The following is a 27,373-nucleotide window of genomic DNA, read 5'->3' as shown; positions in this document are numbered from 1 at the left end:
GGGCATGATCCTGGAGACCCAAGATTGAGTCTCATGTCAGGCTCTCTGCATGGAGCCTGCTTCTCCCTCTGCCTGTGTCTCTGTGTCTCTCTCTCTCTCTGTCTCTCTCATGAATAAATAAATAAAATCTTTTTAAAAAAAATTTTATTTATTTGGGACTCCTGGGTGGCTCAGCAGTTGGGCGCCTGCCTTTGGCTTAGGTTGTGATCCCGGGATTCAGGATCAAGTCCTGCATCGGGCCCCCTGCAGGGAGCCTGCTTCTCCCTCTGCCTATGTCTCTGCCTCTTTCTCAGTCTGTGTCTCTCATGAATAAATAAATAAATCTTTGAAAAAAAGATTTTATTTATTTGAGAGTAAATAAGTAAAATCTTTAAAAAATAATAATAATTGGACTCTTAACTGACTGAGCCACCCAGGGGCCCCTCTGTTCTTCCTTTACTGCCACCTTTGTATTAAATAAATTTATTTTATTGTACCGTTTGGATATCTCTTTTTTTTTTTTTTACTTTTTTTTTAGTTACTGTAATATGTATGTTAACAGTGTAATTCAAGTCTAGTAATATAATTCCAATAAAATACAGAAATTTTCCTCCAGGGGCACCTGGTGGCTCAGTTGGTCCTGCTCTTGATCTTGGCTCAAGTCATAATCTCAAGGTTGTGAGTCAGGCTCCATACTGAACATGGAACCTGCTTGGGATTCTCTCTCTCCCTTTCTCTCTGCCCCTCCCCACCTCTCAAAAAAAAAATTTTTTTAATATTTTAAAGAAAAAGTTCTCTCTAGCATAGCCACATCTGGTTCCCCATCCTTTGTGCTATTTTTGTCATTTTATTACATTCATGTATGTTATAAGCCCAACAGTATAGTGCTCTTATTACTGCCTTTTACAATCTTATGTCTTTAAGGAAGTTAGCGAAGAAATAAAACCTAAATCTATGGTCTTATTCTAATACACAAATTTACCATCTTGGACCTTTCATCTCTCTGTATAGATTCAGGTCACCATCTGGAGTCCTTTTCATCTTTTTCTTCTTTTTTTTTTTTTTTTTTTTAAGATGTTATTTTTAGGGGTACCTGGGGGCTCAGTCAGTTAAGCATATGCCTTCATCTCAGGTCATGGTCCAGGGGTCCTGGGATTGAGCCCTGAGTCAGGATCCCTGCTCAGCAAGAAGTCTGCTTCTCTCTCTCCCTCTACTCCTCCCCCCCATGCGCTCATGCGCACTTGCTATCTCTCTCTCTCTCTCTCTTTCTCTCTCTGAAGTAATCTTTTCAGTGTGGGGCTTGAACCTACCACCCCGAGATCGAGTCACACTCTCCATGGTCTGAGCCAGCCCTGGCACCCCTGAAGTCATTGTCTTTCACCCGAAGGACTTCTTTTATTATTTTACCAGGCAGATGAGCTGGCAGTCAAGCTCTCAGTCTGTTTATCTAGGAATATTTTTATTTTGCCTCATATGTGAAGGATAGTTTTGCTGGATACAGAATTCTTGGTTGGTGGTTTGTTTCTTTCTGCACTTTGAAAACACTCCATTCCATTGTTTCCAGTAAGAAGTCAGCAGTTAATTATATCGATGCTTATCTGTATGTGATGAATTATTTTTCTCTTGTTTCAAGATTTTTATCTCACTGTTTGACTTTGAGCTGTTTTTCTGGATACATATGTCTCTGTATTTACCGTACTTAGGGTTTGTGGAGCTTCTTGGATGTGTAGGCGAATTTTTTTCATCAAATTTGGGGAGTTTTCAGCCACTATTTCTTTAAGTCTTTTTTCTGCTCTTTCCTGACTTCTCCTAAAACTCTCGGTGCACACACGTCAGTATGCTTGATGCTGTCCCAAAGGTTTGGATATGTCAGAATGTCCTTATTCATTGAGCTGGGCAGGAGGATGAGAGGAGCCCCAGCCCAAATGCCACAGATTTCCTCTTTCCATATCTGAAGTACACCGGTTTTTCAAGCAGAGATGACCATTAGACTGCCGTATGCCCTTGGTCAGTTGCCAAAGTGCTGAAGTGGTGGTTGTGTCTGTTTTGTGCTTTGGGGGAGAGGATTTGCCAGTCTCCTCATTTGATCATAGTCAAAAGTCCCACCCCTTCATATTGTTAAATTGACCTTCAAAAAGGATTTGTTGGCTTAAACCCCAAAGGCGTTAATTTTTTCATTAAATGCCTCTTACTTGAAGTGGAATTAGAATGTTATTTAAAAGTATTAAAAGTCACATTGCCTCAGAGGAGTGAACAATTGAATCCCCAAAAGTTGTGTACTGGTTAGCAACATGGGTTTGTTGTACCACTGATTCCATGGGAATCCAGCATTTGAATAGCAAGCTGTGGTTTTAGATCATTAGATCAGCGGAGATATTTTCTGATGTATAGCAGGTACTCAAAAAAATATCTGAATGAAAAGGCTACTTGGCAAGCTGTATTTTAAGTAAAAAAAGAAGTTATAGAACAACTTATTAATGTGATTACAGATCACATATTAATGTGATCCCAGTTATAGAAAAATACAGTCCTCCCCCGCCAAAAAAAATAATTCTTACCTCTCTAATTGTATTCGCATGCGTATTTGCAATACATAGGAAAAAGGAGAGAAAGTGCAAGGCAGCAAGAGAGTGAGCAAATTGTAAACCATGGAAACCTCTAGAGACAGGCGGGTAGGATCCCCATCTTCGGCTATGTAGGCTGTGCCCAGGAGACAGGGAAATCTCGGGGTGCATCCACCCACGGTGGTGACTTTTTTAATCCCCAGAGAGGTACCACATGTGCTAGAAGGGCATTCCTGGGGTACGGTGAGGGGCTGTGTAGGCAACTTCACCTTCTCTCCATACAGACATTTTTTTTTTCATACAGACATTTTTTTAAGAGTTTATTTATTCATGAGAGACAAGAGGTGGAGAAGCAGGCCCCCGCAGGGAGCCCGATGCAGGACTGAATTCCAGGACCCCGGAATCATGCCCTTGAGCTGTAGGCAGCTGAGGCACCCAGGCACCCTCCTTACAGACTTCTGTGCTTGAATTTTCCATTGCTGTAGTGTATTTGTACCTCTCCTGTGAAGAATACTTTGTGTTTCCCAAAGGTGAATTGGAACAGATCAGTTTTGCAAAATGTGGAGTGGATTCATGCAGACTTCCTCTGGTTTTTACTCTGCAGTGACATGAGCTCGCGGGCAGGCTACCCCGCTCAGGTTTACAAAACAGCCAGCGCAGAGACTCCTCGGCCTTCCCAGCTGGCCCAGTCCAGCCCCTTCCAGCTCTCCGCCTCCGTCCCTAAGTCCTTCTTCTCCAAGCAGCCCGTTCGCAATAAGCACCCCACGGGGTGGAAGAGGACAGACGAGCCCCCGCCACGGCCACTCCCCTTCACCGACCCAAAGAAGTAAGTGCATGGCCACCCAGCAGGGGCTGTGGGAGCTGAGCCAGGCGTCTCTGGGCAAGGAAGAGGGTGGCCCCTCGCTCGTTCAGCAAGGTGCTGGGCCAGTGACACACCATGAGTACAGTTGTGGACAGAGGTCCCTTGGCTGCCTGAGGGACATGGCCTTCAGGGGACTGCTATGCGGGAGACAAGGGGTTTGAGGGGCGGGCAGGATGGGGGCCGAGGAAGGAGACGAGGTGGCCTCGGGATGGAAATGCTTAAAGGGGAGCACAGGGTTTGGCCAGCAGAGTGCATTGGGGCTGAGAGGAAGGCAAGGTTGAAGAACCCCCAGGTCCTATAACCAGAAGGGCAGACTTGCCTTGAGCTGAGACGGGGACTCAGGCTTGGTGAGGAGCAGGCTCGGTGTGGGGAAAGCCCCTGAGCTCAGTCCCCAGTGGGTTACGTTCACAAGGCACAGAAGAAACAAGGAGGCAGTTGGCTGAGGAGTCTGGAGCTGAGAGAGATGTCAGGCTAGAGAGGGCACCTGGGGTGTTGGGGTGTCATCGGCTCAGGGGCACGAGGCTGGAGGCACACCCAAGGCCAAGAGTGTGGGTAGAGAGGAGGGGCAGGTGCAGGACGGGGCCGGAAAGCCCTCAGCCTCCAGAGAATAAGGAGAATCCCAGGTGAGCAAGGGGTCCTGGGAGCCCAAGTGTGATGGGCTGTGCACCGGCGTCACTGTGAGCCTCCTGGAGGTCCCTCGGGTGCAGGAGAGAAGAGTAGGAGAATCAGAGGGCGCTATGCTCGGCTCGTTTGCGGCATTGTGCTGTAAGGCAGAAGAGAGGAGAGGCGTGTGCACTGGGAAGGATTTCTCTTCTAAGTTAGGAGAATAGGATATATTTACCCGATGCTCCCTGTATACCGGTCTCAGTTCCAAGCCCCTGTATATGTGAATGAATTTCTGGAATTCTCACAAGAACTCTGTGAGGTGGACCTATTATTCACCCCATTTTACAGATAAGGCAACTGAGGCCCAGAGTCAGAACAGCTGGTAAGGGATAGGGCAGGTCCAAGGCTCCTCTTCCATTGGGGCAGGGAATCTGTCCTCCCCATCCAGGTCTTTGTACCGTCTTTCAAGACCTGGATGGGCCATTCAAATGTGAGAAGGACACAGAGCTCGGCGGAAGAAAGGTGTCAGGAGACAGAAGTGAGTCCTGCAGATGTCGGCGGGCAAGCTTGGGGAGCTCACCCCAAGAATCCAGTTCCCACACATCACGGCATGCCAGGGGCTCTGACCCTCTGCTCTCCTGATCAGAACCTCCAGCGGTGTCCCCCACGCCCAGGGTGGATGTCCAGGGCCCCGCTGACCAAGCACATCTGATGCCAGGCACTAGTACAGCGTGTACTTTGCCCAGACTCCTGCCCAGCCCCTGCGTGACCAGCCTCCTCCCCCTCTGCCCCTCCCTCTCTCTGCTCCACTGGCCTCCTGTGCTGCCAAGGCCAGGCCAACCTCAGGGCCTTTGGGAGGGGTTCTCGAACACCTGGAGTGCCCTTCCCCCAGATCTTGTGGCTGTCTCCAGTGGCGGGGGCGGGGGGGTCTCATGCCACGTCCTCGGATGGACCTTCCCAGCTGTATGTAGCCCCTGCCATCATTCTGTCACTTTTCTCTCCTCTCCTGGAGAGTAGATGCCTCTGTCTTAGTCACGAGACACCCATAGACCTCCTGGCATTCTGGGTGCTCCTTCAGTTTACGCATGAGCCACACATCTCATTTTGATCTCCCTGCAACCCCATTAGATACCACAGGCCCCCAATTTTAGGGTGGCCAGAGGGTCAGACCCTGCGACCCCGTTAGGTCTTCCACAAGCTGCCCCGGCCATCCTTCCCCTGTGTGCAAACTAGGGCTGCCCTAACGAGTACCACAGGCTGAGTGGCCCAACTCCAAACACGTAGTCTTGGTCAGATGTCCGAGATCATGGTGTTGGCAGGGCTCGTTCCTTTTGAGGGCTGTGAACGGGAATTTGTTTGAGCTACTGGCCCAGTTGCTGGTGATTTGCAGGCCGTGTATGGGATTCCTTGGCCTGTAGATGCATCTCCCCATTCTCTGCCTTCACGTGGCCTCCTCCCTAGATGTGTCTCTATGTTGACATTTCCCCTTTTTATAAGGATACCAGTCATGGGCTGAGGGTCCATCCTAATTGCTTCATTTTGCTCTGGTTACCTCTGTAAAGACCCTAATTCTAAATGAAGCCACACTCAGATACTTGGAGTTCATACTTCAACATCTTTTTTGGAAGGGACCCAAAATACCGTCTCTCGGGTCTTAACACACACATGCCATTCTGGGGGAAGCTTTTTCAAACCCACACCAGGCTCAGCTTCCACTGACCGCATGCTTCTTCCCTGTCTCAGGACACATCAGACCATCATTTCCTAGCAGCTTGCCTCCTCTCTCCCCACAGTGGACTAAGAATTCTCGGGAGCAGAGATACCATGAGCCCCATCCAGGGCCCAGTACATACATAGTAGGTGCACAGAAAATATGCCCGGGGGAAAAACCCTCTTTTCCCCATGGTAAGATTCAAACAAGGCTTTTTATAGGTATGTATGTTTATTTATTTTAAAGATTCTATTTATTTATTAGAGCAAGAGCGAGTACATGAGCACTCCTGGGTGGAGGGGCAGAGGGAGAGGCACACTCCCCACTGAACAGGGAGCCTGATGCGGGGCTCCATCCCAGGACCCCAGGAACATGACCTGAGCCGAAAGCAAATGCTTACCTGACCAAGCCACCAGGCACCCCTGGGTGTGTATGTTTGTATAAACATATGTAAATTAAATATTTGAAATACATAAGTATGTATAATATGTAAAATATATTACTATATCAATATATAAAATATTTGGGGCCACACATAATAGTGTCGTGGCTTCTTGCAATTGTATTCAATAATTTAGTTACAGATTTTTTTTTTTATGATTTTATTTTTAAGTAATCTCTCCTCTCAATGTGGGGCTCAAACTTACAAGCCCAAGATCAAGAGTCGCTCCACCTACTGAGCCAGCCAGGAGCCCCATTTTTTAAATCACATGTAGAAGATGATATATGTTAATTTAGAATTGCTTTTGTTCACACACTCGCATTTCATAAAGCTGTTTTATTCACACTCTCTCTGAGCATTTTGGAGATAGTGTCTTTGTCATTGTTAAAGATCCTTCTGAGTCACCTAACCTAGTTTTCCAGAAAACATCATCTTCAAGCTAAATTATTTGAGGTTAAACATACTTTTTTTTCCCCGTATATGAAGCTGTCACTGAAATCTTATCCCAAGGCACAGGAACTCACTTGCATAACTTATTTACCTATGTATGTTAATACCAAGTACTGTCATAAGATTTTCAGCTGCATTGACTCATTTAATCCTCACTATAGAACAATGAAATGCAAGTACTTTGCATCCCATTTTCCAGATAAGAAAAATTGAGGTACAGAATGGTGATGTCACTTGCCCAGATTCACTCAATTAGTTAAGGCTAATCACTGCAAATATTATGCTTGTTGGTTTTGTGATTTATCCCCCCAGGTCACCATGTATTACAAGCTCATCCCCAACCCCCGCCAGGAGTAATTACGAAATCTGTCTACTTTCTTTGCTTCCCTTCTCATTGATTTCAGTCCCACGGGGAAAAGCTAATGTCCTCATCCAACACAAGGGTGTTTGCCTTTCAGCCAGGCTGCTTGGCTGGGGTTGTACAGACCTGGCCTCACTGATTCTCTGCCGGCCAAGGGATCTTGTTCTTACCCCTATTTCCAGGTGAGGAATTTGAGGCACTGTTAGAAGTATAGAGCCAGGGGATCCCTGGGTTGCTCAGTGGTTTAGCACCTGCCTTTGGCCGGGGACTGATCCTGGAGTCCCGGGATCAAGTCCCACATAGGGCTCCTGCATGGAGCCTGCTTTTCCCTCTGCCTGTGTCTCTGCCTCTCTCTCCCTTTGTGTCTCTCATGAATAAATAAATAAAATCTTTTAAAAAATTAAAAAAAAAGAAGTATAGAGCCAGGTCATGCAGCCAGAAGTGGCAGCGCTAGGATTCGCATCCAGCAAGGTAGCTAACAGAGCATCTTATATGAAAGACAAGGAGGACTCCTATCCAGGGCCACAACTCATGTTTCCTGAGGACTGGTCTCTTGGAGGGAACAGTTTCCTCTGTATTTGGGCACCTGCTCTAGTTGACCGAATGACAGAGCTAGTGAAGGACAGTGAATCTATGCTCTGTCTCCCATGCTCGGCCCTTCTGCTGCAGGCCCTGGCCAATCCTTGGGGAGGGACAGACCAGCACCTCTGTTCCAGGGGATGGCCATACAGCCCTGTTTTGACCACTTCATCCCAGGACTCATTAATTCATTGGCCTGCCTTCTCTCAGTCATGAGAGGGCAGAGCAGCATGTGAGGATCAGGATGGGAATCCATTGGCTGCTTACCCTGCCATCATTTTCCCTCTCTTTAAACTGGGAGGACAGTCATCCCTGGCTCCAGGATTGTGAGGATTTAGTGAGTTCATCCATTTGAGGCTCCCAGCACCACATTCTTGCTGCACAGGGCTTAACAGGTGAGGGTGTGACTGGACTGACAGGTTTCCCTTCTGACAGGAGAGGCCAGGCTGGAGGCCAACAGGTTGGGAGGTGGAGCCAGTAGCCCTTAGCTCTCCTGGGCACTACCTCCTCGATGGCCCAGTCTCAACCCAACTGCTGGGCTGGAGATGCCCCTGTGGACTGGCCCTTAAGCCATCCTGAGAAGCCTCCTTCACAAGGTAGGCACAACCAGGAACAGGCCTCTGCTCTTCCAGAGAATGGCCATACTGACACCACTTCTCTCTGAGTGTCAAACCAGCCAGCCACACCACATAGGATTGTTGTGAGACACACATGCTTAGGCCCCATTGGCCCCTGGCCCCACAGGGAGGAGGCTGACCCTCCAGAAATGGCCTCTGTTGTGTGGTCAGGAGGGCCAGCCCCAGGGTCACACCTGAGGACCCAGGCCCCAAGTGTCCTTGTCCAGCACCACTGAGGGAAGGAACCAAAATGACCTGTGTGAAGGCAGCCTGGGGCCCAGGAGTGGGTGAGCACTCAGGAGGCAAGCTTCGTCACTGCAGTCAAGAGCAGTCCTTGCGTCAGACCACATCCGTTCACATCCCAGCTCCACCAGCACTGTGTGTCCGAACCTCCCCATACTGCCAGCCTTTGCCTGTAGGGTGAAGTGACAGTAGAACCTGTCTCTCACAGCCGGCATGAGGAGAGAAAGCGACCACACACGAGACACACCAGCCCTTGGGGAGAAGGCCCTTGTCACCAGGAGCCGCTACTACCACGAACCATGTGTATCGAGCACCACTTCCATTATGAGTGAATCGAGGTGGCTCAGAGCATCTGGCAAATACGGGTTCTGAGTGTTCTCAACTCACTGTGCCTCAGTTTCCCCAGCTTCAAAAGGGGAAGACAGTAGTACCTGTATCCCAGAGGTGACATGAGAATTTCAGCAAGTCATAGGGAAATACCCAGTTGCTGTTGGCTGGGCTGACACGCACTGGCATCTAATAGTTGACACCTCCTTCCTTCCTCAGGTTTAGGTCCAGCTCAGTACAGCTGCAGAAGGAGCAAGGGGGAAAGCCTCTCCCCAATATCCCCACCCCATAGCAGGGCAGCCCCCGACTCCTCAGGCCTCTCCCAGCCATCCTTCCAGGAATATCTGCCTGCCACCTGAAGTACAGACCTGCTGCATATCCTCGCCAGCCTCGTTGGCACAGCCCCCAGTGCAGACAGGCTGACAGTGGTGCTAATTAGCTTAATTAACTCGGCCCCAAGGGAGCCGCCCCAGTTGGAGGCCAGAGCCCAGAGTCAGCTGGGATCAGGCCCAGCCAAGTCGGAGCCACTGGTTGCCTTCCACCTCCGGCCCTCCTGTCACAGGAAGAAAGAATCACTGTTGTCTGGGGCCTCAGTGCAGAGCCTTCTTTGTAAGTTGTCGTCTTTGTTTTCTGCTGTGAGTGGTTTAATTCCACAATGTGACAATGTCCCAAGTCCAGACAACGTGGGCAAATTAGAGATTATGTCTGGTGCTGTTGGGCAGGACCTTGAGAGAAGGCACATCCTTCCGGGTGTTCTCTTTATCTGTATCGCGAAGGGTACACCAAGCCCAGCATAAAAACCAGACACCAAAGGGTTGGCAGTGCAAACCCAGCCTCTCCCTTCCCGGCCCCCAGCCGTTCAGGCCCCCTCCCCAGACGCAACCATGGCTTCATTTCTTCTGCTTCCGGCCCGAAACGTCCCAGCCATGACGAAGCACGGTGACTGCATATGCTTCTTCCCCGCCACCCCTCTTCATCTGCAAGTGTGGTGCCGTCTCTGCACCTCTGCTTTTTTGCACCTGCTCTTTCCCCTTCATATCTTGGTGACCATTCCGTGTTAGCACAGAGGAGGTGATCTCCTCCTTTTGAACAGTCAAGAGTAGTCTGTTTTGTCCTCGGGGGTCATCAGGTTTCAACAATCATGAAGACCAGAGATCTTGAGAGAAAGAGAAAAGATCAGAATGTACAAACCCAGTCTGGTTGGTTTTGTTAACCTGGAATTAATGCCATTTTAAATTACTGCTTGGAATTTGCAATTTAGAAATGACATTGGGAAATTCTCCCAGGAGAAAGAGAGTAAGAGCAAAAATGATCGAGTTGACTCCGAACTGAGTTCCGTCGTGCTTTCCCCATTTAGACACATCACAGCAGCACACAGATAGCATCAGGCCAACGGGACCTACAGCAGATGAAATGTGTGTGGAGGTGAAGGTTGCAGCCGGGAGGGTTGCAGGGGACAGACGGACTGTAGCATGGTTTCTTCTGGTGAGCAGGTTCTTCTGCAGATTCCACTGCAGAATCAGGAATGCCCCATTAGAGTCCTGGAGGACCTAGGAGCTGAGAAGGCAATTTTAGCAAATGAACACAAAAACAGAGCAAGGAAGAAATACTTGTGTTCTTTTGGCTTAACTTTTTACAATATCTCTCTACTTTTTCCTCTTATATAAAAGTTATTTAAACTTGTTTTAAAGGAAGGAGGAGGGGGCGTGGCTGGCTCCATTAGAAGAGGATGCAACTCGATCTCAGGGTCATGAGTTGAAGCGATTACTTAGATAAATTAAAAAAGAAGAAGAAGAAGAATAGAAGGTTGAAAGGAAGGAAATAGGTAGAGAAGCAGGTGGGTTGGTTGGTCAGTTGGTTGGATGGTTGGTTCCATGTGACTCACATGGAACAGCTACTGCTGAGTGCTTGCAATGTGGCAAGCCCTATTCCCAACACAACAGAATGCAGAAGGCTGCAGATGAGTTGGGAGTGGGACCACAAACACACAGTGCCCATGACAAACCACCAGGAGATGAACACAGCGAAGCAACATACAGGATTGTGTGATCACGCACACCTGGGCTGGAAGGGAACACCAGAAGGTTGAGTGGTCAGGGGAGGCTTCTCTGAATAAGCTGGATAGATGAGAAGCTGTCATTCATGGGGAATGCTGGGAACGGCAACTCTAGGCAGCCAGAACAGCCTGTGCAAAGGCCCTGGGGCAGGAATATGCCTGGCATGCTAATGGAACATTGAGAGGCCCCCATGGAAGGGGATGAGGGCAGAGGCAGAGCAGATTATCAAGGATTTCATGGGCTTGTGGTGAGGTACATTTTTAGAAAATGAATCCCCCCACCTGCCCATCTTTTGGAGCTGAGAGTTTGGTGAATTTTAATATATCAAACTAAGCAATGTGTAAGCTTTGTTTTCTGAAAATGATTTCACATTGTACCTACCACTTCATTCCTCCGACATACCTGGGACAACCTCTTTCTGTGTTATGTGAATCAGCTCCACTTCTCTTTCATAGCTAGATGGCATTATTCTGTGGGGCCTCTCCCTTCCCCTGCTGGCCAGTTCTGTGTTTGCTTCACAGGACCCCAGGAAGCGTCCTCATATCCTTGGCACACCTAGGTTCATGTGGGCCTCCCTAAGGGACACAGTCCCAGAAGTAGAGCCCCTAGGTCCGAAAGCGTACATGTTCCATAGTGTTCTGTGGGTGGCTCTGCGCCCCTCCCAGAGGGACAGCCTCATGAACAGTGTCCCTTTCTTGCCACAGACAGGCTGAAGCCCTGGCCTGCTCCCTCTCCAGGGGAGATGGGCACAGCAGGTGACATGCCCTGCACTAAGTCACATACCCCACCCCCCTCCTTGCAGGAGATTCTGGAAAACTGTGAATTCCCTTTGGAAGGGGGAGGGGTGAGCCCTCTTCCTCTGTTTCTCTGTGTATTTCTTTCTTTTGGCTCTAAAGCTCTTTCATTTGCCCGGAGAACACACTTCAGAGAACACTGTAATGGAGCCAGAATTACCCTAGACCTGGGATTCTAATTTGGGGAAGAATACGACCTGACAGGGAAAAACTTGCCGCACTCTCTTGCTCCTTTTGTTAAAACCCCAAGGTGGCAGCTGAGAAAATGAGAAAGATGCAAACTTTAAAATGCTCAGGAGCCCGAGACATCTTTCTTCCTGGGTCCAAAGACTTTTTCTTTCTTGAGTTACAAAATGATGCATTCCAGGTGTCACCTGTTTTTAAGCTAGTTTTTGAAATGACTATTATTCTGGCATGTGCTTATGGTAAAATAAATTGAGATAGTCCAGAAGGGTATCAGGTAAAAACTGAAAGTCCTTGTTTTTCTACCTCCTAAAAAGACACCTGACTTCCCAGAGTTCATTTATCGTTGTTCATAATTTCCCCAGAACTTTTTTCCTGCATTTAAAAGAATATTACTGGGATGCCTGGGTGGCTCAGTGGTTGAGCATCTGCCTTCAGCTCAGGGCATGATCCTGGGGTCCCCGGATGGAGTCCCACATCAGGCTCCCTGTATGGATGGAGCCTGCTTCTACCTCTGCCTGTGTCTCTGCCTCTCTATATCTGTGTGTGTGTCTCATGAATAAATAAAATCTTAATAAATAAATATTAACTAAATCAATTGCGATTATGCTCCACACACACTATACCTTTTTTTTTTTTTAAGATTTTATTAATTTGGGATTGGTGGGGTATGTAGAGGCAGAGGGAGAGAGAGAATCTCAAGCAGACTCCACACTGAGTGCAGAGCCTGACATGGGGCTCAATCCCGTGACCCCAAAGATCATGACCTGAGATGAAGTCAGGAGTCAGACGCTTAACCAACCAAGCCCTCCAGCCCCCTCACTGTACATCTTTTTTAGGCCATGTCTGTGCTAGAAACACAGCAGTCAAGTACAGAGGTGACACCTGTAGGCTCTGCAGCCTGGTGGTCTCGGCTGGAATCCTGACTCCTCCACTCACACAGGCTATGTGACCTTGGACAACTGTTCCTTTAGTCACCTTGCATCTCAGTCTCCTGTCTGTAAAATGGGGGTGATAGTAATCGAGGCTGCTGTGCGGATTGAATGAGTTAGCATACACGGAGCCCTCGGGATGGTGGACAGGGCCTGGTACACGGGTAGGGCTATTAGCTGTCATTATTTCTCTCCTGGGACACCTCAGGTCAAGGACCCAGTTTTCACCAGGGAAGTAAGATCTGAGCCTAAATGGCTGAGCCAGAATCCAAAGGCCAGAGGAGGCCTCAGGGCAAGTCCCAGGAGTGGAGGACACGGAGCCCCAGGAGACTGCGCCGTGGCCAGGAGAGGGCCAAGGAGCTGGGGGTGGGGAGCTGTGATGGCCTGCGGAGCCAGCAGAGGGGTAGGGGAGCAGCCGAGGAGTGTGGGCAGCTCAGGGCCAGCCCTCATTACCCAAGCGCTTGCTCTGTGAGGTGCCACCGGGCACTCTGCAGCAATCCCCGCAGTGCTGTGAGGTCAGCATGTTCTCCAGGGGATCGGAGAGGTGGTGCCACATGCCTGCAGTCCCACAGCGGGAGCAGAGAGACCCAGGCCTGTCCACCACCACCACTCCTGCTTTTAACCCTAGGCTGTGCCGGGATGGCTTTTAGATGCCAGAGTGTTCTGGAAGGCAGCATGGGGTCAGCATCGAAGATGGTGATCCAAGTGACCTGGACTCACAGGCCAGTTTCTGAAATGGGAGCCCCAGTGGAAAAATGGGGGTGGTGAAGGGGCTCCAGGGCCCTGGCCAGGGTTTAGGTGCCTTGTCTCTAGATCTTCCCAGCCACCCCGTGATTCGTGAACTCTCTTTCCCACATGTCACAGATGAAGAAACGAAAGTTAGGGACACCTGATGACAGACTCTGGAGCACTTGGCCAGAGGTCTGCTGTCTGCAGCCCAGCACTCACCTGTGGGGACCTGGTTCCCAGGAGATGGGTCCTCTGTGAGACACCCCGAGACCCCATCCCTCTTCCGTGGCTGGAAGCCCTAGTCACCCTCATCCACCTGAACACTGCAGGAACTTGCTCATCATCTCCCTTCTGCTCTTGGCCCCACTGAGGGCCACTCTTCTGTCCAGCCATCAGTGATCCTTCCAGTATGCAAATCAGGACCTCCCACCCACCAGCTCAGAATCTCAGAGGCTTCCTTCCCAGAAGCAGGCTCAAGTCCCCTCCGTGGCTCAGGAGTTCCTATCCCGTCCCCTCCCAGACCTCACCTTGCACCACTCGTCCCCTCACTCACGTCACCAACCTGTGGGCCTCCTCCATGCCTCTGTCACCGGGCTTGACCCCCTCACAGCCCAGGACTTGCTTCCCTCTCCCTGGAGTGCTCTTGTACCCTGCGGGCTCCCTCAGCTGTCACCCCCCAGAAGAGCCATGTCCCATCCCCACCAATCCCTACTTGATTACCTGGCTTTATCTTTCTTCAGACCTCCTCTCTGCCTCACATTATGGGATCTCTCTTTCTGGTCATTTATTCGCTGTGGATCTCCGTAACTGGGGGTCAGCTCCATGTTCACTGCTGTGTCTCCTCTGCCTGGAACAGGCTTGGCCCCAGGCAGGTCGCAGGAAGTCTTGTGGGACTAGTCAGTGGAGAGAACAGACGTGGCCCCTGTTGCTGCTTGCTTCCAGCAGGTGGAGTGGAGAAGGCTGCGGTCCCTTCCGCGGTGGCGGCCTGCCTTCCTGAGGCAGGACAGCTTTGAGAAGCAGCTCGAGCCTCCCCAAGGCCCCTCTGACCCTCATCTTCTCATTCCAGGCAGGTGGACACGAGTACGAAAAACGTCTTCGGGCAGCCGCGGTTGAGGGCATCCCTCAGAGACCTCCGCTCCCCACGGAAGAACTACAAATCCACCATCGAGGACGACCTGAAGAAACTCATCATCATGGACAACCTGGCGCCTGAGCAGGAGAGAGATGCGGGAGTACGTAGAGGCCTCCTTCACCGCACCCACACAGTCAGAATCAGGAGGGCCAGGTGGTTGTGGGAGGGCGAGGGAGGAGGACAGAGCTCCCTGAGGTCACTCTGGCCTCTCCTGCCAGTGGCCTCTACCTGTGGCACCTGCCAGCCCCATTTGGGTGTATGTGGCTTCAGAGCCAGGAGTCAGGCCGTCACATTAGTTGGGGACCAAATCACAGCATAAGGCAGCCTGAGCAGGCACGTGGGAAAGCCCGTCCGCACTAGGGCAGCTCGAGCTACTGGAAAGGGATGCTCTTACTGGCTCTCATGACCCGAGCGGAGCCTGAGTGGAAGCAGCCTCCGCCCACCCAACCCTCAGGGACCGAGAGTGGAGGCGAGGTCCCTTAGTCTGCCGCACTCTCCTGTGGGACCGAGCTGTCCGCAGTGGTCCTCATCAATGACTGGCTCCCCTAAGTTGCACTTAGGTCACACCACCTTCCCTGACCTGACCCGGTGCAGGAGGGGGGCACTGGCCTCTCAGAGGCAGGTGGTGCTGGGAGGGGAGGAGGGATCCCCAGGGGAGAGGACGGTGACAGTGAGTCAGGCCACGACCACGCCCCATGACGGTCCCTCTCTCCTCCTCAGTCACCACAGAAGAGCCTGCAGCGGACGCTGTCAGATGAGAGTCTGTGCAGCGGGCGGCGGGAACCCAGCTTCGCCAACCCCGCCAGCCTGGAGCCGGGCCTGCCCAGTGACGTGCTCTTCACCAGCACCTGCGCCTTCCCCTCCAGCACGCTGCCCGCCCGACGCCAGCACCAGCACCCCCACCCGCCGGGCGGCAGCAGCCCTAGCACTGTCCCCACAACCGGCAGCAACGGCTTCCCAGAGAAGAAATGTGAGCCTGGGGCACCCTGGGGCCAGTGGGGGGGTTTCGCCAGCCTTGGGAAGCAAGCAGGGACCGGGGGACAGTGTACACTGGAAGTCATCAGTGTTGGTGTCGGCCGAGGTGAGGAGCTGGGGCTCATGGGAGCTTCGGGAGGGTCCTGATGGTTAGGCACTGGGTGCCACCCACAGAGCTGGGGATTGTTAGGTGAGCATGGGGGGTCTCCTGGAGGGTCACCTAGCTGGAAGTCTGGACTGCCCGAAGATTGGAGTCACCTGAGGCCAGAGGGAGGGTGTCAGCCCCCGAGGCTGCAGACAGGAGGGCCCTGGGGATCAGGCTTTACATTAGCTGCTCCCCCAGCTCCCTGTTCCAGCACCAAGCAGATGGTTCCGTGAATGTTTATTTACTTACCTGATATCCCCCCCCAAGTCTGCCAACTCTTGTTGGAGGGAGGAGGTGTAGGGTGTGACTCATCCATCCTTGTATTCATCCAGCGACTGTTTACCGCGCGTCCCCCACGACGGGGGCCCCAGTCAAAACCTGGGCGCCAGCCGGGGTGGGCCTGCCTTCAATCCATCCTCCTCCAATCCCTTATTCACAACCCCAAAGCTTCCCAAACTGAGAGGTGATTGAGAAGTTTGGGCCAAGCACACAGCAGCAAAACCCAACCCAAATGGGCCTGGGACTGTTTACTTACCGGCCTTCCCTGCCCCACCTGACGTCATGATCACTGCAGAGCACCAGCCTGAATCCAGGGTCTGCGGGGCCTGCCCGGGTGCAGTGTGCGACAGGCAGCACCTGCACAGCTCTCTCCGATGCAGACAGGGTGTGACTTCAGGAGTCTACCCCAGGGGTTCTGGCAGAAGGCCACGTCTGGGTCACTGAGGGGAGCCTCCCCAAAGCCAGGTACTACTCCGCCCCCATCTCAGCTCAAGGCAAACCTATCCCTCACTGCATTAAACTGAGACTCAGACGTGTTAATACGTGGAAAACGCTTAGCACAATCCCTGATGCACAGTAAGCACTGAGAAGCGCTGGCTGTTTGTTATTTTGTTATATTCTTCCGTCTGGAGCAAGCATTTTAATCCACCGTGAGTCAGGCTTGTGCCCCAGGCCCGGAGAGCAGGGTTAGAACAGAGTATTAACAGGGACCTACTAAACCCCAAAGCCTCGCGGGGTTGGGCTTAGAGCAGGGTCAGCAGCTGACCACGCAGTTCAAAGCCAAGTGCCCCTGCCAACGAGTGTCATTGCGAGCCAGGCATCTCGCTCTGAGCCTCGGTTTCCCCCTCCACAACACGGGGGTGGGGGGGTAGGAGCACCTCCCTCCCACTACTAGGAGGAGGTGAGGCTGGGGGATGGTCCCAGTGCTGTACCCAGCATGGTTGGGCCCTGCTCTGCCTGCCTGAGTCACCCCCTGACCTCTGTGCTTCTTTGCTGTCCTCTGTCCCCTCCCCTTTGGCAGCTGTGAGGTATCAGCAAGCTGAGGCCCGGGGCCTCCGCCCAGCACATGGGACTCAGCCCAGCCGTTGGCTGCAGCAAATGCAGCTGCTGGTGCTGGCGCTCCCAACACCAGAGACTCCAGGGGCATCTTTCTCTGCCCGGCCTTCCATACAGGGACCCAGCAGGTCTCCTTGCAGCGACCCTGCCGCACCCAGACCCTAAACACACGCTGACGACCCTGGTTTATATCTGCAGCCTGGCCCTGCCGCCTCCATGCCGCACCTCCAGAAACAAACTTCTGGCCCACCCCCAGGGCCAGCCCATCTCAGGGCCAGCTTCAGAATCCTGGTCACCCTGCACCCTTCTCTTTGGCCCACGCTCCCATCCCCTCTTCAGGAAGTTCATTTGGTGGCACAAACAGAATGATTTCAGGAGCTGCCACTTGTTCCTCCCCGCTGCCCCCGCCCCTGAGGCCTCACCCAGTCCTGTCCACTCTCCTCTCCCTCCTGGACCCCAGCTGCCTCCTCACCACCTCCCTCCCTCCCTGCTCCCCACCCCCATGGGGTCCAACCTCCGCTCGCAGCCAGAGGGAGCCTGTGAGCACCCACATCAGGTCATGTCCCTGGCTGCTCAGAGCCTGTGGCTCCATTCCACTTGGAGTAAAAGACAACGTCCTCCTGACCTGCGAGGCCCCCACAGTCCAGCCCGCACCTCTGACTTCACCTCCCGCCACTCTGTCCCTCTCACCCCGTTCCCACCCACATAAACACCTGACACTCCCCTTGACCTGCTGGCGTTTGTCATCTTCTGATGATTGTAACGTACTTACTTAATTGTATGTGTTATAACACAAGCATTACGGAAACCATACAGAAAGTAAAACAAAGGATTAATATCTTTGTTCCTTTCACGTTCTCATTCTCCCCCCCCTTCTCCCATCTCCTCTTCCCCACCAGCCACCATCTCCGCCTCGGAGCTCTCACTGGCCGATGGCCGGGAACGGCCGCTGCGACGCCTTGACCCCGGGATGATGCCACTGCCTGACACAGCTGCTGGCCTTGAGTGGTCCAGCCTGGTGAATGCGGCCAAGGCCTACGAAGGTAGGCACTTTCCACCCAACCTGGCCCGATCCCTACCCCCTGCTCTGTCCAAGAAGGCTCAGCGGAAGAACTTGGGGCTTCGCAGTGGGACAGACTCGGGATCCAGAATTAGAGGGGTCAGGGTTCACATCCTGCCCTGTCTCTTGCTCGCTCTGCAGTCCAGGGCAAGTGTATTGGTCTGTTGATCGACACAACAGGCACATGCCTGGGGCTGCAGTGAGGATTAGGTGAAAACACTGTGTGTAAAACACATCAGGCACAGAACAAGCCCTTACCAGACAGTACCTTCTACTATACCGCAGAGCAAACATGTGATAATCCAAATTGTATTTAGATTTGCTTTGGCTGCCAGTGGCTGTAAACCCAAATTAACATCGACTTCCAACATGCAAGGTTTTATTCGGGTAAAAATTCCTGGGGCGGGTGGTCTGGGGCTGGGGTGGCACTTGCACAGATGCATCAGGGTGCAGGCTCCTTGGTCTGGCTCATCTGGGGAGGCCTCGCCCTCACGCTCCCAGATGGCTCCTGGAGCTCAGGCCATCGTGTGCGGCTCTGAGCAGCAGGACAGAGGACATATGCCCAAGCCTGACACTATCCCTTATATTTATTTCCCCAGGGGCCAGAGCATCGCACACAGCCATACCTGATAGCTTCAGGACAGGCTGGGAAGTGAGGCCACATGCCCAACAAACATTTGGGATTTGTTCTTATGGAAAAAGGGAAAACAGATCATGAGGGATCCTGCTCTGAGCCATGCTAGGCTCCCAGTAGTGACTGAGATGGCCCCGGATCCTACCCTCCAAGGCCAGTGGAGGAAAGAGACTCATCACTAGACAGCAGTGGCCCTGAGTGATCAGGGCTGAGGGAGCCCAGAGCAGGTGCCTAATCCAGACTGTGGGGTATCAGGGAGGGCTTCCTGCAGGAAATGGCAGAGAGTGCTAGCCATCCCTCATTATCTGATGAGCTCTGTGACGAGTGGTTGGCCTCTGCTGCCTCAGTTTGCTCATCTGTAAAGCCGAGATAGTAGCTCCTACAGCAAGGTGATCATAGCATTAATGGATTTACATAGACTTGGCTGCACTTAAAAATGAATGTCACCATCTGTAGCACCTGCACATCCCCGAGGACATTCGAGTTTTGACTCCAGAGTCAGGATCCAGGAAGAGAATCTGAGGGCATTTATCACCTGTCCTCTCCAGATCTCCACAGGGGCCCCAGGGAGTCTCACAGGTGCCTTCAGGGGCCCTCACTGTCTGGGTTCCCTGAGCAGCTGGCTTTTTATGTGATGGGGGTATAAAGGGGTGTGCGGGCATATCCCAGGAGGAATGCCGGGAGCCAGGCAGCGGGGCCACCTCCTCTCTCCTCACGGGTGTCCGGGCCTCCCAGGGCCAAGACCATGGGTTCTGTGGGAAGCAGCTGGGAGGCTCCAAGCCACTCCCCGAAGACCCAGATGCCACCAGCAACTGTAGTATTGTCTTTAGAAGGCAGAGCTGTCTAGATACCGACCCCAGTAGTGGGCTTCTGGGAGGGGCTGGGGCAGCCAGAGCCACATCCCCCATAGCCACTCCATTTAGCCCCCCTACTCCACTCCCACCCTACCCCACCCCCATGCCTGAGGAGTCAGCACCACACGTGAGAAAGCTTGGGGAGCAGGCTAGCGGCCCTGGTTCTCCACCCAGGCCGCACATCAGAGTCCCCCAGGGAGCTTTCTCCTTCTCATTTATGAAATTAATAAATGAACCACAGCAGCAACAGAAAAGATTAGGTAATGGGTGATGTGGGACGGTGCAGCAGAAAGGCCTGGAAGGAAATCCACCAGTACCACAGGGGCAGTGACTTCCCTGCAGAGCACGGAGAGGGGTGGCAGTGGGATGGAGTCAGGCTGGTCTCAGCTCACTGGGAGCTTGGCTTGTTTGTTTCAGTGAAGATATATATGGGTTATCCTGTGTAATTCAAACAAATGGAAAAAGACTAAAGGAATTATGAATTTCAGCAGGTGTATTCATGGCATGGTAGCTTTGGTGAGGGAAGCTTCTATGGGGGAAATAGAAAGATACCTGGGGTTTATTTCAAAATATTCCAGAAAAAAAAAAGCAAAGGGGATCACATCTTGTAGTGCTAGAAAGTAAGGAGATGATAGGAGGCACGCGGGGAATAGGGCATGTCAGGGGGACACAGGAGCCATCCTGAAGAGCTCTCAATGGCCAAAGTTGTAACAGTCAAACAACTAAATAGTAGTAGTATTGGATTCTAACCCCAAGAATAGAATAACTGTCCATGAGTCCATACTCCTGTAAGTAGACAAGTGAATAAACAAAGGGTGGCTATATGGACAGCTCTTCCTTATAAGAGGATTCCAGTTAATCTAGAAGGAATGAGAAAGATAGGGAGTCATCATTAGAATAACAGTAGTGATTGATGGTTGCTAAAATTAGTGGGGAGACTTTAAGCAGAAGCAAGGTGTTTATATAGCCTCAAAGTATCTACCCCAAAATATTTATGATTGCTCAGTCCACAAGTACTTTTATCTCTGTCCCTCCAGGAGGTGGAGCTTAATTCCCCTCTCTGAGAGTGGGTTGGACTCAGCCTCTCACTCCCAACAGAGTGAGGGTTGGAAGGGAACAGTAGTGACTTCACAATGGAGGAGGCTGGTGGCCAGTGTCTTATCCAGGGGATCAAGGTCACCATTGCCGGTAACAGGACACATCAACCCCTGAGGTGCCTGGGTGGCTCAGTCAGTTAAGCGTCTGTCTTCAGCTCAGGTCATTACCCTGGGGTCCTGGGATTGAGCCCCCTTAGGGCTCCCTGCTTATAGAAGAGCCTGCTTCTCCCTCTGCCTCTACCCCTCCCCCTGCTCTTTCTCTCTTTCTCTCTCTCTCTCAAATAAGTAAATAAAATATATTTTTTTAAAAGACACGTCAACATTGCAGACCTCTGGTATGATGCAGTGAGTCAGACACACCACTTCTCCAGTTTTCTGCCCCTAACTCTGTCAGAACATTAGACAAACCCAAACTGAGGGACTTTCCACCAAACCTGACCAGTACACCTGAAAAGTGTACAAGTCCTGAAACTCGAACCCTGAGTAGAAACTGTCACAGGTCAGAGGAGGGCCAGGAGCTGTGGTCACTGAACACAGTGTGTAATCCTGCAGTAGGTCCTAGGACTGAAAAAGATAGGAAAATGAGTGAAATCAGATCGCGTGTGCAGTGTGGCTGATAGAAACTGGTGTTTTCGTCACCGTACCCTGGATCTGTGAGACGTTAACATCGGAGGAGCCTGGGGGAAGGGGATGCCAGAGTTCTCCAGCATCTTTGCAACTCTTCTGAAGATCTGAAACTACTTCAGAATAAGTTTTCTTTTTTTTATTTTTTTATTTTATTTACTTATTCATAGACAGAGAGAGAGGCAGAGACACAGGCAGAGGGAGAAGCAGGCTCCACGTAGGGAGCCCAATGTGGGACTCGATCCCGGGTTTCCAGGATCACACCCCAGGCTGCAGGCGGCACCAAACTGCTGCGCCACCGGGGCTGCCCCAGAATAAGTTTTCTTTTAAGATTTTATTTCTTTAGTTCAGACAGAGAGAGCATGAGCAGGGGGTGGGGCAGAGGGAGAAGCAGACTCCCCGCTGAGCAGGGAGCCAGTGCGGGGAGCCACTCGGGTACCTCTAAAAAGTTTCTTAAGAAAATTGAGTGATAGTACTGGAAGTCCTAGCCTCAGCAATCAGACAACAAAAAGACATTAAAGGCATTCAAATTGGCAAAGAAGAAGTCAAACTCTCCCTCTTCGCCGATGACATGATACTCTACATAGAAAACCCAAAAGTCTCCACCCCAAGATTGCTAGAACTCATACAGCAATTCGGTAGCGTGGCAGGATACAAAATCAATGCCAAAAGTCAGTGGCATTTCTATACACTAACAATGAGACTGAAGAAAGAGAAATTAAGGACTCAATCCCATTTACAATTGCACCCAAAAGCATAAGATACCTAGGAATAAACCTAACCAAAGATGTAAAGGATCTATACCCTCAAAACTATAGAACACTTCTGAAAGAAATTGAGGAAGACACAAAGAGATGGAAAAATATTCCATGCTCATGGATTGGCAGAATTAGTATTGTGAAAATGTCAATGTTACCCAGGGCAATATACACGTTTAATGCAATCCCTATCAAAATACCATGGACTTTCTTCAGAGAGTTAGAACAAATTATTTTAAGATTTGTGTGGAATCAGAAAAGACCCCGAATAGCCAGGGGAATTTTAAAAAAGAAAACCATATCTGGGGGCATCACAATGCCAGATTTCAGGTTGTACTACAAAGCTGTGGTCATCAAGACAGTGTGGTACTGGCACAAAAACAGACACATAGATCAATGGAACAGAATAGAGAATCCAGAAGTGGACCCTGAATTTTATGGGCAACTAATATTCGATAAAGGAGGAAAGACTATCCATTGGAAGAAAGACAGTCTCTTCAATAAATGGTGCTGGGAAAATTGGACATCCACATGCAGAAGAATGATACTAGACCACTCTCTTTCACCATACACAAAGATAAACTCAAAATGGATGAAAGATCTAAATGTGAGACAAGATTCCATCAAAATCCTAGAGAAGAACACAGGCAACACCCTTTTTGAACTCGGCCACGGTAACTTCTTGCAAGATACATCCACGAAGGCAAAAGAAACAAAAGCAAAAATGAACTATTGGGACTTCATCAAGATAAGAAGCTTTTGCACAGCAAAGGATACAGTCAACAAAACTCAAAGACAACCTACAGAATGGGAGAAGATATTTGCAAATGACATATCAGATAAAGGGCTAGTTTCCAAGATCTATAAAGAACTTATTAAACTCAACACCAAAGAAACAAACAATCCAATCATGAAATGGGCAAAAGACATGAACAGAAATCTCACAGAGGAAGACATAGACATGGCCAACATGCACATGAGAATATGCTCTGCATCACTTGCCATCAGGGAAATACAAATCAAAACCACAATGAGATACCACCTCACACCAGTGAGAATGGGGAAAATTAACAAGGCAGGAAACCACAAATGTTGGAGAGGATGCGGAGAAAAGGGAACCCTCATACACTGTTGGTGGGAATGTGAACTGGTGCAGCCACTCTGGAAAACTGTGTGGAGGTTCCTCAAACAGTTAAAAATATACCTGCCCTACGACCCAGCAATTGCACTGTTGGGGATTTACCCCAAAGATACAAATGCAATGAAACGCCGGGACACCTGCACCCCGATGTTTCTAGCAGCAATGGCCACGATAGCCAAACTGTGGAAAGAGCCTCGGTGTCCAACGAAAGATGAATGGATAAAGAAGATGTGGTTTATGTATACAATGGAATATTACTCAGCTATTAGAAATGACAAATACCCACCATTTGCTTCAACGTGGATGGAACTGGAGGGTATTATGCTGAGTGAAGTAAGTCAGTCGGAGAAGGACAAACATTATATGTTCTCATTCATTTGGGGAATATAAATAATAGTGAAAGGGAATATAAGGGAAGGGAGAAGAAATGTGTGGGAAATATCAGAAAGGGAGACAGAACGTAAAGACTGCTAACTCTGGGAAACGAACTAGGGGTGGTAGAAGGGGAGGAGGGCGGGGGGTGGGAGTGAATGGGTGACGGGCACTGGGTGTTATTCTGTATATTAGTAAATTGAACACCAATAAAAAATAAATTAAAAATAAATTTAAAAAAATAAAAAAATTAAAAAAGAAAATTGAGTGAGGTTACTGAGGAGCACAGCGACTTGAGGGTGACAGATAGTCCGTGCTCCTGTCACAGTGATGGTTGCACAGAGTATAGACACATGTGCCACATCCTGCCAAGCTGGACGCTTTCAGCACATGCAGGGTGTTGTGTGTCAGCTAAACTTCCATAAGCTGTTGTTAAAAAGGAGAGGAGCAATCAGGAGACTTTAAAGAATAAATAGGAATTAAAAAAGCAAAGAGCATGTAGGAGAGGAAACCAGAGTATGTTGACAGTTGAAACAGTGACAGGCTCGTGAGGACTCGTGATGGTCCTTTCCCTGCACGCAGGCATGTGTGAAACAGTCCATATAAAAAATATTTCCAAAAAGAGTAAGTATTAGGGACACCCTAGTGGCTCGGTTGGTTAAACATCTGACTCTTAATTTCGGCTCAGGTCATGATCTCAGGGTTGGGAGATTGAGCTTCGCGTGTGGGGCTCTGCTTGAGATTCTCTCTCTCCCTCTCCCTCAGCCCCTCGCTCTCCCTCTCTCTCTTAAAAATCTCTCTCTCTCTCTCCCTCTCTCTCTCTCTCTCTCTCTCTCTCTCTCTCTCTCTCTCTCTCTCAGATCCCTGGGTGGCTCAGCGGTTTAGCACCTGCCTTTGGAGCAGGGCATGATCCTGGAGTCCCGGGATCAGGTCCCATGTCGGGCTCCCTGCGTGGAGCCTGCTTTTCCCTCTGCTTGTGTCTCTACCTCTCTGTGTGTGTGTCTCTCATGAATAAATAAATAAAATCTTTAAAAAAAAAATCTCTCTCTCTCTCTCCCCTCTCCCGGGCAGTGCAAAGAGCTGTTTCGCTCTTCTCCCTCAACGACCCAGCTCTGAGCCCAGAGATCCCACCTGCACACAGTCCTGTCCACAGCCACCTGAGCCTGGAGAGGGGGCCCCCAACCCCCAGGACCACCCCTACCATGAGGTAAGATCTGTCTGGGAATACCTGGTGGCCCAGCAGCCTGAGTCCCTACAGCCCAGATCCCCCGCGGTGGCAGGCATGCCCAGCATTAGCAGGATGGGCATCTACTCCCGTCCCCTGACAGATTTTGGAGGAATCCACACACTGGGACCCAGTGGTGACTGAGTCCAGGTTAGCCCCACCCCCATGGATGGAGACGACACCGTAATCAATATCATCCATACGATGACTACAACCTAAGTAGTGCCCCCCACTTGCACCCCCCACCGCTTCTCCCTGCCTTTCATCTCCCCTCTGTCTACTCCTGGGTCTCCTCTACGGGTACCTGAATTATGTACGTGGTCACCTCTCCTGCGGTGGCCCAAGCTGCTCCCTGTGGACCCAGCGTGGACTGAGGCCCAAGCTGTCTCCTTGTGAGGCTTCCCAGCGAGGAAGGAGGACGTGGAGCCGGACATATCGCATTTAGTGCAACCGGTCTGTGCTCACTTGGCAGAAAATACGATTAAAAAGTGGGAGACCAAATGGAAAGGGCACGTTTGCATGTCCGTGAACTTCAAGAGTGCACGTCACACTCCTGTGCACACCTCCCCAGGCAGGCTTATGTACATGGCAGTGGCCCTCTGTGCTTTATGGGCAAACGAAGGGATTTTCGAGGGAAAGTTTGACTCTTCTGGGGTTTCTTGATTCTCCTTCACACCTCTCTTTGACTGGCTTTGGAACTCAACTTCCACCAAAGACGTGGCCCGACTGTAATCTCAGCAATGAGGTGGTTGCAGGTGGTGCTGCTGCAGCGAGGGGAAGACCCAGCAGGGTGTGGGAATGGCAGGATTGTGGCCTTGGGGCCAGCTCCTGGATTCCCTGCCTCCTGAGCGGGGTCCCTCTCCCACCTGCAACTGGGGATCCCCGGGGTCCCCAGGATCCAGGACTGGGACAGGGGAAAGCAGGCGGGCCCAGTCCTCCCCCTCTCCCTTGCTGCAGCCCACCCCAATCTTGGACCCCCTACAATGCCCTGTGGAGCAGTGGAGGGGGGGCGCCCCCCTCCCCAAGGGGCTGGTGGGGGCTGCAGCTGTCCTCTGCAGGGGCCAGGCAAGCCAGGGCTGGGGAGCTAGAGGAGGACCACAGGCCAAGTTCGCTGCCCTGTCCAGGGGCTAGTGACACGGTGACCTCCCAGGCTACTTTGGGCCGGGAACTCTGTTACACTGAGACTGTGCACAGTGCAAGGCGGGCTCTCCAAACCGGTGCACTGTCATCATCTTTGTCGGCATCTTTGTCCCCATCCCCCAAGGGGCAGGCCATCCTGTTCAGTCGCCCCCTGCAGACGCAGTGCCCAGGTTTGCTGGGTGCTCCCTGGATGCCTGTGGGGCGGGTTCTTGGTATCACACCATGTAAGGTGCTCACACCTGGGAAGGTTTTCTCCGTAAAGCACACGCATGGTCCGTGCCTGGGGGCAAGGCACACTTCAGGACAGACACACACAGCCTTCTACAGGCTGCCATAAGCCCCATCCACATCCATAGGGGTACGCTGTCTGGGTAGAGCATGGCAGGGAGCAGGACTGGCTTCTGGATTCCCCAGCGCCTCTTCTCCAGGCACCCCTCAGGACCCAGCAAGGAAAGGACTCCCCAGAACTTCAGGGACGACAGGGTCCTGGACCTCGTGTTCCTCCCAGCTGTGGGTCCGGAACCCGTCCCCGGGTCCTGGGAGCCCTAGGGTCTCACCCTGTCCCTTGTCTTTGCAGCGAAGAACCTCCCCTGGATCTGACAGGCAAGGTGTACCAGCTGGAGGTGATGCTGAAGCAACTGCACACCGACCTCCAGAAGGTAAGGCCACCAGGCAGCCAGCCCTCTGGTGTGCGCCTCCCTGCTGCGCTTCCCAGACACTTGGGCTGAAGCCCCCGCCCCCCGCCCCATCCCTTGCATTTTAGAGGAGACCGCCCAGCTTTGAATGTAGCCACAGGTAAAGAGTAGAAAGTGACAATACCAAAGTTTGGTGAGCACATCGAGGAAACTTTCCTGAGTTCTTGGAGGAAGAATAAATTGGCCCAGCCTTTTTGGGGGGAAGTTGGACAACATTTATTTTAAAAATATGATCATGTATCTTGTTGATCCAGCAAGTGGGCTGGTGGGAATTTGTCCAGAATTTCAAGCATGGGCACAGACACCCGTGAGCAGGGATGTTCATTGCTGCTCTGTTGGCAATAAAAACTTGGTGCCAGGGCAGCAGTCCCTCCACGGGAGAGTGGTTTTTGTTTTTTGTTTATTTTAAAAGATTTTATTTATTTATTCATGCGAGACCCAGAGAGAGAGAGGCAGAGACACAGGCAGAGGGAGAAGTAGGCTCCATGCAGGGATCCCGAGGTAGGACTCGATCCCGGGTCTCCAGGATCAGGCCCTGCACCAAAGGTGACACTAAACTGCTGAGCCACCTGGGCTGCCCCAGGAGAGCGGTTATATAAAGGACAGGACACCCGTGCAGGTGGAATATTCTGCAGCCAATTAAAACATTAGCCAGAGTCTGTGTATTTACTACATACTAAAGCAGTCTAGTAGTAGGAGTCTAGTAACGGTAAAAACTAAGCAAACTACAGAATGTTTTCTAGAACATCA

The 27,373-nt window shown here is 51.1% G+C and overlaps 1 protein-coding gene across 6 annotated transcripts in view; it reads left to right on the top strand.

The window, feature by feature from the left end:
* Positions 1–27,373, top strand: part of SIPA1L3 (signal induced proliferation associated 1 like 3) — a 234,864-nt gene that overhangs the window by 204,727 nt on the left and 2,764 nt on the right. For 4 of the 6 annotated variants that reach the window (XM_038529020.1, XM_038529023.1, XM_038529021.1 and 1 more), the window contains 6 exons: positions 3,148–3,369; positions 14,503–14,668; positions 15,289–15,538; positions 17,923–18,066; positions 24,635–24,770; positions 26,506–26,587. In XM_038529020.1, coding sequence (XP_038384948.1) covers positions 3,148–3,369; positions 14,503–14,668; positions 15,289–15,538; positions 17,923–18,066; positions 24,635–24,770; positions 26,506–26,587 — 1,000 coding nt within the window. Of the gene's footprint in view, positions 1–3,147; positions 3,370–4,459; positions 6,098–14,502; positions 14,669–15,288; positions 15,539–17,922; positions 18,067–24,634; positions 24,771–26,505; positions 26,588–27,373 lie in introns of those variants that run through there. The other 2 variants (XM_038529024.1, XM_038529025.1) reach the window with 2 other exon arrangements.

Source organism: Canis lupus, chromosome 1, assembly GCF_011100685.1.
Source record: "Canis lupus familiaris isolate Mischka breed German Shepherd chromosome 1, alternate assembly UU_Cfam_GSD_1.0, whole genome shotgun sequence".
NCBI lineage: Eukaryota > Metazoa > Chordata > Mammalia > Carnivora > Canidae > Canis > Canis lupus.
This window is presented reverse-complemented; position numbering and strand designations above follow the sequence as displayed.